The 11,868-nt window shown below is 41.1% G+C and overlaps 1 protein-coding gene across 1 annotated transcript; it reads left to right on the forward strand.

Moving 5' to 3' along the window:
* The first annotated feature begins 8,232 nt into the window (after positions 1-8,232).
* On the forward strand, positions 8,233-11,595 carry Pcdhb6 (protocadherin beta 6). Its single transcript, NM_001014780.2, has one exon. It carries the CDS (start codon positions 8,233-8,235, stop codon positions 10,549-10,551), a length of 2,319 nt encoding a protein of 772 aa, NP_001014780.1. The 3' UTR covers positions 10,552-11,595.
* The last annotated feature ends 273 nt before the right edge of the window (positions 11,596-11,868 follow it).

The following is an 11,868-nucleotide window of genomic DNA, read 5'->3' on the forward strand; positions in this document are numbered from 1 at the left end:
TCTTCCATCTCTTGTATTCTGTTGGTGAAGCTTGTATCTACAGCTCCTTGTCTCTTCTTTTGGTTTTCTATATCCAGGGTTGTTTCCATGTGTTCTTTCTTGATTGCTTCTATTTCCATTTTTAATTCCTTCAACTGTTTGATTGTGTTTTCCTGGAATTCTTTCAGGGATTTTTGTGTCTCCTCTCTATGGGCTTCTACTTGTTTATTTATGTTTTCCTGGAATTCTTTCAGGGATTTTTGCGATTCTTTCAGGCATTTTTGCGATTCCTCTCTGTAGGCTTCTACTTGTTCTCTAAGGGAGTTCTTCATGTCTTTCTTGAAGTCCTCCAGCATCATGATCAAAAATGATTTTGAAACTAGATCTTGCTTTTCTGGTGTGTTTGGATATTCCATGTTTGTTTTGATGGGAGTTGGGCTCCGATGGTGCCATGTAGTCTTGGTTTCTGTTGCTTGGGTTCCTGCGCTTGCCTCTCGCCATCAGATTATCTCTAGTGTTACTTTGTTCTGCTATTTCTGACAGTGGCTAGACTGTCCTATAAGCCTGTGTGTCAGGAGTGCTGTAGACCTGTTTTCCTCTCTTTCAGTTAGTTATGGGGACAGAGTGTTCTGCTTTCGGGCGTGTAGTTTTTCCTCTCTACAGGTCTTCAGCTGTTCCTGTGGGCCTATGTCTTGAGTTCACCAGGCAGCTTTCTTGCAGCAGAAAATTTGGTCTTACCTGTGGTCCTGAGGCTCAAGTTCGCTCGTGGGGTGCTGCCCAGGGGCTCTCTGCAGCGGCAGCAACCAGGAAGACCTGTGCCGCCCCTTCCAGGAGCTTCAGTGCACCAGGGTTCCAGATGGTCTTTGGCTTTTTCCTCTGGCGTCCGAGATGTGTGTGCAGGGAGCAGTCTCTTCTGGTTTCCCAGGCTTGTCTGCCTCTCTGAAGGTTTAGCTCTCCCTCCCACGGGATTTGGGTGCAGAGAACTGTTTATCTGGTCTGTTTCTTTCAGGTTCCGGCAGTGTCTCAGGCAGGGGTCCTGCCGCTCCTGGGCCCTCCCCCATGGGAGCCCAGAGGCCTTATACAGTTTCCTCTTGGGCCAGGGATGTGGGCAGGGGTGAGCAGTGTTGTTGGTCTCTTCCGCTCTGCAGCCTCAGGAGTACCCACCTGACCAGGCGGTTGGGTCTCTCTCTCACCGGGTCTGGGAGCAGAGAGCTGCTGCGGGCCGGGATCCGAGGGTGTGGGACTTCCGGTAAACACAGAACGTGCCCGGTCCTAGAGAAATTCTGCTTCCGTGTGTCCCAAGCTCACCAGGCAGCTTTCTTGCAACAGAAAATTTGGTCTTACCTGTGGTCCCGAGGCTCAGGTTCGCTCGTGGGGTGCTGCCCACGGGCTCTCTGCAGCGGCAGCAACCAGGAAGACCTGTGCCGCCCCTTCCCTGAAACAATGTCTTTAAATTCCCTCTCCCCCCAAATTATTCCTAACTGTAAATCTATTAGTAGCACATGGAACCTTCAAAGGTAACGCAGGGCAAAGACTGAGAGAAGTAATTGAGTCATGCATACAGTGAGATAAATAGTGCAATTACCTAGACAGAAGGAAAACAGCCCCAAAGGGATTTTGGAACTGTGTGAAGAAGTACAAATTAGTGGTAAAGTTTACAAGTGAATAATGATCTGGTGTTGACTGTGGAAAGTGAGAAATTCATGAAAAACAATAGAGCAAAGGCTGAGGAATAGATGAAAAACAACTGGAGAGAAGATGTGAAAGCTTTTAAGAATGAAAGGTTCTGGGCTTGGCGGCGGCTCACTCCTTAGATCTCAGCACTAAGGAGGCAGAGGCAGGAGGATCACTGATTTGGTTAGGCCAGCCTGGTCTATGTAGTGACCATGTCTACATGGCCAGCTCTGGCTACATAGTGAGACCCTGTCTCAAAAAAAATTTGTCACAGTTGTCTATTAGTCTTACTTTGCTTCTGACCTTTAGTTCATGCACATTTTCATGATGTTTTGGTTTTCCTTTGGGGAGCCTCTTAAGATTTTCTCTTTCTTCAAAATATCATTATGCTCACAAACTTAGATATTGCATCATTCTTTTCTATTTCAGTAAGTATTTTTAGGGACATTTTATATGGAAATTAAGTCTGCTTTTAGCAAAAAGGGACTGTTTCTTGTTTGTCCATTCTCTTAATTATTCCTGTCTAGAAACTATTTTTTGAGGTTCCCAGTCTATTCTTCTAAACGCTTGACTTTACATTTTTATTTGTCTTTATTATGCCAGTCGATTGTCCCTATCTATGAAACCTCAACTTACCTGAAGTCTCTCAGGCCACAAAGGTGTACAAGTGTCTGAGAGCTATGTTTACAAATTTCGTTTCAATGATAATTTATTTAAATATACTCAGGTGATGAAATCATGTGAACTAATGGGCCATGGCTCTCCTTGATTAGGTTATCATGTTTGTCACGCACAAAGCATTTTTGTTTTTACTCATTTTTAACAAACAAACTGTCAAAGATTTATGAGGAACAATGTTGTTGCACTTGACAATTTATCAAACATCATTTAAAATCAGTCATTACCATTAGGTAAAGGTTCTATAAAAGTCTAGTTCACACATTGAATTATTACAATCACAGGACTAAAACAAAGACAAACTTGTAGATGAGCAGGCATATTAAAAATCATCTTGGTGCCAGTAACTTCGAATACATTATAATACCTAACCTTCTAAAAGGACATTCTAAGAAAGAAGTGACAAAACTCCTCCATAGATATACATGGGCATGGTCTTTCTTTAGAAAAAGGCAATCAGATTCGGAGGCAAAAGTAAATGATGACATAGGATTGTGATCAGAAGTGACAAGTGAAGTCTAGTCTGATGCAAAGCATTTCGTATTTGATTTTTGATCATTGTAATTCATCATAGTGACAAAAGAGGAAAAACAATTCAATTAATCTCAATGGGTACAGAAAATTTTACTCAACAAAACCCAGCATATATTAATGTGCAAAGTGTGTGAATGTATATAGAAGGGAGTTTTTGAGTATTTAAAAGTATACAGTAACTAGATTTGGTGGCACATCTTTAATGTCAGAACTCAGGAGGCAGTGGCAGGTGGATCTTTGTGAGTTCAAGGCCAGCCTGGTCTGCAGAGTGAGTTCCAAGACAGCCCAGATTATACTCAGTGGCATCCTATCTCATAAAATACCAAACCAAACACATACCTAGTCAATATCATCAAAGGAAATCACTGAAATGTTTGCTGGAAATCAACAATGAGACAAGGATGCCCACCATGGTGACTGCTGAGATTTTACTACCAGTCCCAACTAGAGGAAAAAACACAGAGAAGCAGTAAAAGCCACAGTAGAAGAAATAGCACAATTTTATGCAACAAAATCATGAAAACTTTGTGATCAGAAGAGACAAGTGATGTCTTGAGTACTGGCAAGTGCAGTGTCAGTTCTGTTTATATGAAGAAAATTTGAAAATTTAAATAGCATTCAAAACGTCTTCCAAACACATAAACACCAAGAAGCAAATCTAATAGAAGTTGCAAAGCAAAAATCTAAAACAATGTAAGGCTATAAATAAATTATAAGGCACAGTAGTGTATTGTGAGGATTCTGTGGTTGAAATACTTATCCTTCAGTCAATAGAAATTGTAAAATCTTAATTTCAACATTCTTTGTGCATTTGATGGACTGGATATACACTTTGTGTGCATATACAAAGAGAACATAGTAAAGCAATATTAACCCAAAATAAAACTGAGTATTTGGCAATGATAGTGTGATCCACGGAAGAAAGAATTGATGGTTCAGCCTTTATTAAAATTAAATCTTCTCTGCAAAATAATCTACAAATTTTTTTAAAAAGTCATAGACCAGAAGAAAATTCTGTCAACAGATGCATTTAATAAAAGACAGCTTTTCTAGATATGTAAAGTCTTTCAAGACTCAACATTAAGAAATCAACAACATATAAAAAATGTGCCAAAGATTTTAACACTTACAAAACAAGACTTGGAGATGGTGGGATGGCTGTTCTTGGTTGTCTACTTGGCTACATCTGGAAACCCTCAAGTGGAGCACATATATGAGGGACTTTTTGTTTAGTTTGAAGTGGGAAGACTCACTTCTAATGCAGATTTCGGGGTCAGGAAGACCCACCTTTAATCTGCTCCACTCCTTCTGCTGGAAGACTTTATAACAGGCTGTCAACCAGCGGGCCATGACCACTTTGGGGGTCAAATGGTTCTTTCACAGGGGTCACATATCAGGTATCCTAAATATCAGATATTTACGTAAGTTTTATAACAGTAGCAAATTTACAGTTATGAAGTAGCAGTGGAAATAAGTTTATGGTTGGGGGTACCATAAAAGGAACTAAAGGGTTACAGCATTAGGAAGGTTAGAAACTACTGTTTTATATGGAAAATGAAGAAGGGAGCTCCTCCCTCTTTGTCTATTTGTTCTTATCTTGCTAGCTAGTCCATTCATTCACTGACATTAGAACCTACCTCTTCAGAATTCAAGTGTATACCAGAGACCATCTGAGTAAGTATTGGATTTTTAGACCTTCCATTTATAGGCAGCCATGGTTGAATCAGTTGGACCACAGCCTGCAAGTCATGCTATAGAGAACCGTGACTAATATAGATGGCAAATACGCACATGAGAAGAAGCTCACATCAGCAAATTCAAATAATGAAACTCCACCACCCAACCACAGGCAGGATGGGCAAACTCCAGGACACCAAACCACCAACGGCTGCAAGTGACACGGAAGACCAAGAACCTTCATATGTGGGTCATGGGGTGAAAAAGATAGTGCCATTTTAGAAAACATCTTGGGAGCAAAAACTAAAAGACACATATGTCAGCAAGCAATCAATTTTCTTAGTATATATTTAAATTGGCCAGAAACTGATGCTCACACAAAAACTGGAATGGGGTGTTTATTGAATCTCTTTACATCACATATAAAAACCTGGTCGTGACCAAGATCATTCAGAAAGGGAAACTGAAAAAAGTCTGATGCAATTGCAAAATGGAATATTAGTCAATACCAAAATGAAATGAGCTATCAACCCATGAAAAATTGTCTGCTGTGGGATTATATTTTTCAAAACCTATGTTAATAAGCATATGTGAATGATTTAACCTCCCTTCTTGCCCACCACCCAGAGGCAATGGAAAGGAAAGGTTAATAGGACAAAGGAGGAGGTGGGCCTGTTTAGAAACAGTTCTTTGGAGAGAATCTAATCGGTGTTGTCATGACATCAGCAATTCGGTTCACCCAAATCTGCAGTGGTAGCTCAATCCACTTGCAAACGCCATTCATGAACCAGCAATGGCAGTTAGGTCCAAAAGAAACCCTGAGAGGCTTTGCCAATCTGCCTGAGTCCCCAGAAGCAGCAAGAAGATGCAGGAGTACTACCAGAAGTTCTTTGATGTGTTTCTCTCTACCAAGTCACGACAAAGATCAGCAGAGAGTGGCAAGGTGAACCAATACCAGACAGCATTGTCCACTGTCTGCTGGATTGTATTTACACTCTTTCCAAACATCACATGTTCTCCCAAACATCTACTCTAGAAAAACATCACATGCCCCTTTTCTAGGCTGCTTCCAGAAAAGCACCAGCAAAATCATCCTCTCATAAGATAGTTTCCAGAAAAACATCACATGACACATCTGAGTCGCCAAAGAAACCAGAAATTTCCAATTCAACTGAGAAAACATAAAAACAAATTCGTCACAGAAGCCAAACTGAAAAACTCTTATATGTAACATGTTGAAAAGGCCAAAGCATGCAAACAGTAAAAAGGTCAGTGATTTCAAGAGATTCAGAAAGAAGAGGGGGATAAATAAATAGATTTTGAAGAATTGGGGTCAGAGGAACTACTTTGTGGTATGCTAAAATAGATATCATGATAAATTAATCCAAGTTTATATAATGTAGAATACATAGAGGAAATAGACTCAGTAAAAGAAATGTGTGAATATTGAAGATCAATTAGTTATAAGAAATGTACCATTCATAGGGGATTACAGTGAAGATGGGTGTACAGGACTGTAGAGGTTCTCTGTGCATTCAGTAATTTTTTCTGTAGATTTAAAATTCTGTAAAACTAATCTTTCATAAGAAAACATATCCTGAAAATTAAAAAAACTATTACAGAATTATGAGAAGAGTGCATAGTTATTCAGTAACAAATGAATCTTTGAGTTGATTCCTGTCAAGTATGATATGACCCTTGTGATTATTCAGAAACAATGAGAAATGGATCATCTTTTCGTCACAGAATGCAAAGGCATTTGGAAACACGTGGTCCTTAGTCTTTTTCACTTGTAAGATTTACATTGATTGTACTTTTAAATGTGAAAAATAAAAGAAACATTCAAAATACATGATAAGACTTGCTATAACCTTGGGGACACAAAGATTTAAATGGGAGAAAAGTGCTACCCAGAAAACGGAAAATAATGACATGTCAGGGTAAGTTAAAATTAGTAATTTTTGTTTCACAAAGACACTATAATAAGGTTAAAATAGAAAGCATAGGTTGAAAAACTTTACAATATGCATACACAAACAGGTATTATACTAAGAATATAAATTCTTCTGCAGACCAACCCACCAGGCAAATGCCTCAGATAGACAAACCTATGAAGTAACTCAACATCCGAATGGTCAATAAGGGCGTGAACATTTGCATAATTTCATTAACCACCAGAAAAGTGCTAATGAATGTACACTGTGATATCCATACTCACTAGAGCGATTAAAACTGGAAAGACAGCATCAAATGTTGACAAGATTATGGAGCAACTGGAATTCTCATGTGTTGCTGGAATAACCTTTTTCACACTGCTGGGAATGCCTCTCAATCCACTGAGTGCACTAGGCAAGCATTCTACAGTGGAGCTGTATTTTTATCCCCAACTTTTAAAGAAATGTCTTTGAGAGAATGACTCACTATATATCCCACACTGCCCTTAAGCTTGTGATAACCGATGTGTCTTCACAGAGATGAGACTACAGGGGTGGACCACCACAGGCAGCTCAGTATATGCCCTACTTCTGGGAACCATTTCATAGTATTTGCTAAAGCTAAATGTATTTTCACACTATGACATACACCAAGCAACTCTGATACATATGATGTGTGTATATTTTTGCATACACATATTTTACACAGAACATATGAGTAATTGCTTATAGGAGTGCTAGTCAAAATTCAAGCCTTGGCCTCACAGTGTGGTGATGCATGATTTAAAGTCCAGCACTCAGGAGAGACAGAAGCAGGCAGATCTTTGTGAGTTCGCAGTCAGTCTGCTCTACAGAATGAGTTCCAGAACATCCAGGGCTATGTAGAGATAGCTTTTCTCAAAAGCAAACGAAAAATTTCAAACATGGAAACACACAAGCACATGATACAAAACATGGAAAACAGCATACCATAGATGAGCTTGCCAAAGAAAATACTAGTGAAAGAAAATACTATAGCAGAGAAATACTTTGCCGATTCTACTTTATAAAGCTGTAAGAAAGACAGAAGATCCTACGGCAATAAAAGCCGGTGTAGTCCTTAGAAAGAGACTGGAAACCAGAGGTTGACAGGCGAACATGTTTTGTTTAGGCACACAGTATATATTTATCTAGATTCTGCTTATTGGACTTATTAACTTGGTGGCTTTGTTGTTCTGAACACTTAAGATTGGTGTCCTTTTTTATACATATGTTACACTTAAATGAAAAGGTATTTGAGAATATCAAGTATTTTGTAGGTAATCATTGCATTAAATTTATGCATTCAAAAAGTCTTTACAATCAATGTGATAGTCTGTTCATCTAAAAAAATTATACTCACTGATAATGCAGCAAATGTGTTGGAACCTGTTTTCGAAGAACACAAATAGAGGGATATTCCTGTGTCTTAAAAGATGTTTAAACACAGCGGGGCTGAACTTAGAACAAGGTGTAGAGCACTATGTGCAACACTAAAATAGTACACACGGTGGCGCTGCAGTCTAAGGATTTGTATAACAAGGGGCTCCCAAGATGCCCAAACCGCCATTCCTGGGATTCAGAATGCTGAGTGTTCCCCTGAAAAGGGGAGCATTTGCTTAAGATCCTGGGGAAAGGATTTCAGAAAGCAGTTCAATAAGGTTTATTTGAGATTATTTCACCAAAATATCTCTGTGATTGAAACATACAAGATTTACAAGCACTGCATATCTCAACAATGGAGACAGCGCTAGCAAAAACACCAGAGAAAAGGCAAGTGGTCTTTCTTGCTCTATTGTTGCTATTGTGGGAGGCTGGCTCTGAGGCAATTAGCTATTCGATGTCAGAAGAAACGGAGAGTGGCTACTTGGTAGCTAACCTGGCAAAAGATCTGGGGTTCAGGGCTGGGGAACTGGCCACTAGAGGGGCACGAATCCATCACAGAGGAAACAAAGACCTCTTGCAGCTGGATGCAGAGACAGGAAATTTGCTTCTGAAGGAAAAGCCAGATCGCGAGGCACTGTGTGGGGCGACAGAACCCTGTGTGCTGCACTTCCAGGTCATACTGGAAAACCCTGTGCAGTTCTTTCAAACAGACCTGCAGCTCACAGATATAAATGACCACTCTCCAGAATTCCCTGACACAGAAATGCTCCTAAAAATTCAAGAAATTGCCCAGCCAGGAACTGTGTTTCCTCTGAAGGCAGCTCAGGACTCTGACATAGGGAGCAACGCTGTTCAGAACTACACAGTCAGTCCCAACCTCCATTTCCACGTCGTTACTCACAGTCGCACAGATGGCAGGAAATACCCAGAGCTGGTGCTGGACAGAGCCCTGGATAGGGAGGAGCAGCCTGAGCTCACTTTAATCCTCACTGCTCTGGATGGGGGTGCTCCACCCAAGTCTGGGACAACGACGGTTCGAATTGAAGTCGTGGACATCAATGATAACGCTCCCCAATTTGTAAAGTCTCTCTATGCTGTGGAGGTCCCTGAAGATAGTCCCCTCAATGCCTTAGTTGTCACAGTCTCTGCCAGAGACTTAGATGCTGGGATACATGGCAATGTAGCCTATTCTCTGTTTCAAGACTCCGGAGGTTCTCCGCCATTTGTAATAGATGAAATTTCAGGAGAAATTCGCCTTAAAGGGGCATTGGATTTTGAGGCAACTCCATACTATAACATGGAAATTGTAGCCACAGACAGCGGAGGTCTTTCAGGAAAATGCACTGTGGCTATACAGGTGGTGGATGTGAACGACAACGCCCCTAAACTCACCATATCTTCGCTCACTCGTTCCATCCCAGAAAATGCTCCTGAGGCTGTAGTTGCTGTTTTCAGTGTTTCTGACCCAGATTCTGGGGATAATGGAAGGATGGTTTGTTCTACTCAGAACGAACTTCCATTTCTTTTGAAGCCTACATACGAGAATTACTACACTTTAGTGACAGAAGGGCCACTAGACAGAGAGAGCAGAGCTGAGTACAACATCACCATCACTGTCTCAGATCTGGGCACACCCAGGCTCACAACCCAGCACACCATAACAGTGCAGGTGATGGACATCAATGACAATGCCCCTGTCTTTACCCAAACCTCCTACACCATGTTTGTCCACGAGAACAACAGCCCCGCCCTGCACATAGGCACCATCAGTGCCACAGACTCAGACTCAGGCTCCAATGCCCACATCACCTACTCGCTGCTGCCACCTCGAGACCCACAGCTGTCTCTTGCCTCACTGGTTTCAATCAACATAGACAATGGGCAGCTGTTCGCACTCAGGGCGCTGGACTATGAGGTCCTGCAGGGCTTTGAGTTCCGCGTGAGCGCCACAGACCAAGGGTCTCCCCAGCTCAGCAGTCAGACTCTGGTGAGCGTGGTGGTGCTGGACGACAATGACAATGCGCCCTTCGTGCTCTACCCACTGCAGAACGCCTCTGCATCCTGTACCGAGCTGCTGCCCAGGGCAGCAGAGCCTGGCTATCTGGTCACTAAGGTGGTGGCTGTGGATCGCGACTCTGGGCAGAATGCCTGGCTGTCATTCCAGATGCTCAAGGCCACAGAGCCTGGGCTGTTCAGCGTGTGGGCGCACAATGGCGAGGTGCGCACCACCAGGCTTCTGAGCGAGCGTGATGTACCCAAGCACAGGCTGCTGTTGCTGGTCAAGGATAATGGCGAGCCTCCACTCTCTGCCAGTGTCACTCTGCAGGTACTGCTTGTGGATGGCTTCTCTCAACCCTACCTGCCTCTGCCAGAGGTGAGGCGTGACCCCTCACAAGAGGAAGACTTGCTTACTCTGTACCTGGTTGTTGCCTTGGCCTCTGTGTCTTCGCTGTTCCTCCTGTCTGTGTTATTGTTCGTGGGAGTAAGGTTGTGCAGGAGGGCCAGGGAGACCTCTCTGGGTGCCTGCTCTGTGCCTGAGGGACACTTTCCTGGCCACTTGGTGGATGTCAGTGGTATGGGGACATTGTCCCAGAGCTACCAGTATGAGGTGTGTCTGACCGGAGATTCTGGGACAACAGATTTCAAATTTCTGAACCATCATTCCCAATAGTGTCCTTCAGGAACCCTCATTAAACTTCAGTGTTAGGGTCACCCATGTTTTGGTAACTGAATACGATTAGTTTCTTGGCTATTAACATTTTTGTTTGCATTTAACAATTTTTCCTTGTGACAATATATTCCTATGTTGATTTTACTCATAATTTTTCTTTCATTACTTTCTTTTCTTTCTTTTTTTTATTTCTGTGCTTCGTATTTTACCAATCCAATCTTATTGTAGGTTTTTTCTTCACTAATTTGAGAGGGGAATAAGAAACTTTGCTGTGCTTCTATGGTCAGTTCAAATACCGTTTATAGGAATCATTTCTCTCTCTGCATTTATGGCTATATTTGGAAATATACCCACTTCAGATTGTATCTTGTTGAGGCTATGCATGTAACTTGCTAAGCAGTATTTGTTTTGTTTTTAACATTCACCACTGTGCATTAACTATGCTGACGTGCAATGTTCATTGGGATATTTTCAGAGATGCATATACCACACCATGATAATGATCACCTAATTACCACCTTCTATTTTCTCCCCATTAGCCTCCTAAAAGCCTCATGTGCTTCCTGTGTTAGAGTGTGATAATTGAGCCTAAATGATCTGCAGTTTCATTTATTCCCAAAAGCAACAATTTTATTCTTCTTGATGCCTAAGTAAGGCAATGTGCATGTGTGTGTTTTCCTACACCACACACTTATTATACATGACGGCAAAGTAGCTTTGACTGCAGCTGATGAAGTGTGACCATATGATACAATCATTGTCATATTTTACATGTTTTGTACACAAACAGAAGTAGGGCAATTGATTTATTATCTTTACTGACTACCACAATTCGTATTTCAAGATTTTATTTGCTTATATACAACCCTATATTGCTACTAAAATGCACCAAAAATGATGTTTCTTGATTTAATCCATTGTAAATCATGTAGTATGCTTTCATCTTGTACGAGTGGACATTTATTTAGCGAGGCATGTGCTCAGTTGATAAGTAGAATTGTAAATCATGGATATAAATGATGACACATTAAACCTTCAACAGAATATACAGGTGTGTGGCTTTTAAGTGTTTTAGTCATTTTATTATTAATACTTACTTGCCATAAATACACCGCTTATTTATTATTATTATTGGCAAATAATTTATTGCTTCCTTTTGAGGGTTCCTCCCTTCCTATTACAACCTGTCATGTTATAGGATTATTCAGGGATGAAAATTGTCAATCCACAGCAGTATGCTACCTACAATATTGTAATTAAATGAAAATATAGAATACATTATGGGAAAAAGATTATCGTTTGGGATGTTTGAATTTT

The sequence above is a fragment of the Rattus norvegicus genome, chromosome 18 (genome assembly GCF_021556685.1).
Source record: "Rattus norvegicus strain SHRSP/BbbUtx chromosome 18, alternate assembly SHRSP_T2T, whole genome shotgun sequence".
NCBI classification, from domain to species: domain Eukaryota; kingdom Metazoa; phylum Chordata; class Mammalia; order Rodentia; family Muridae; genus Rattus; species Rattus norvegicus.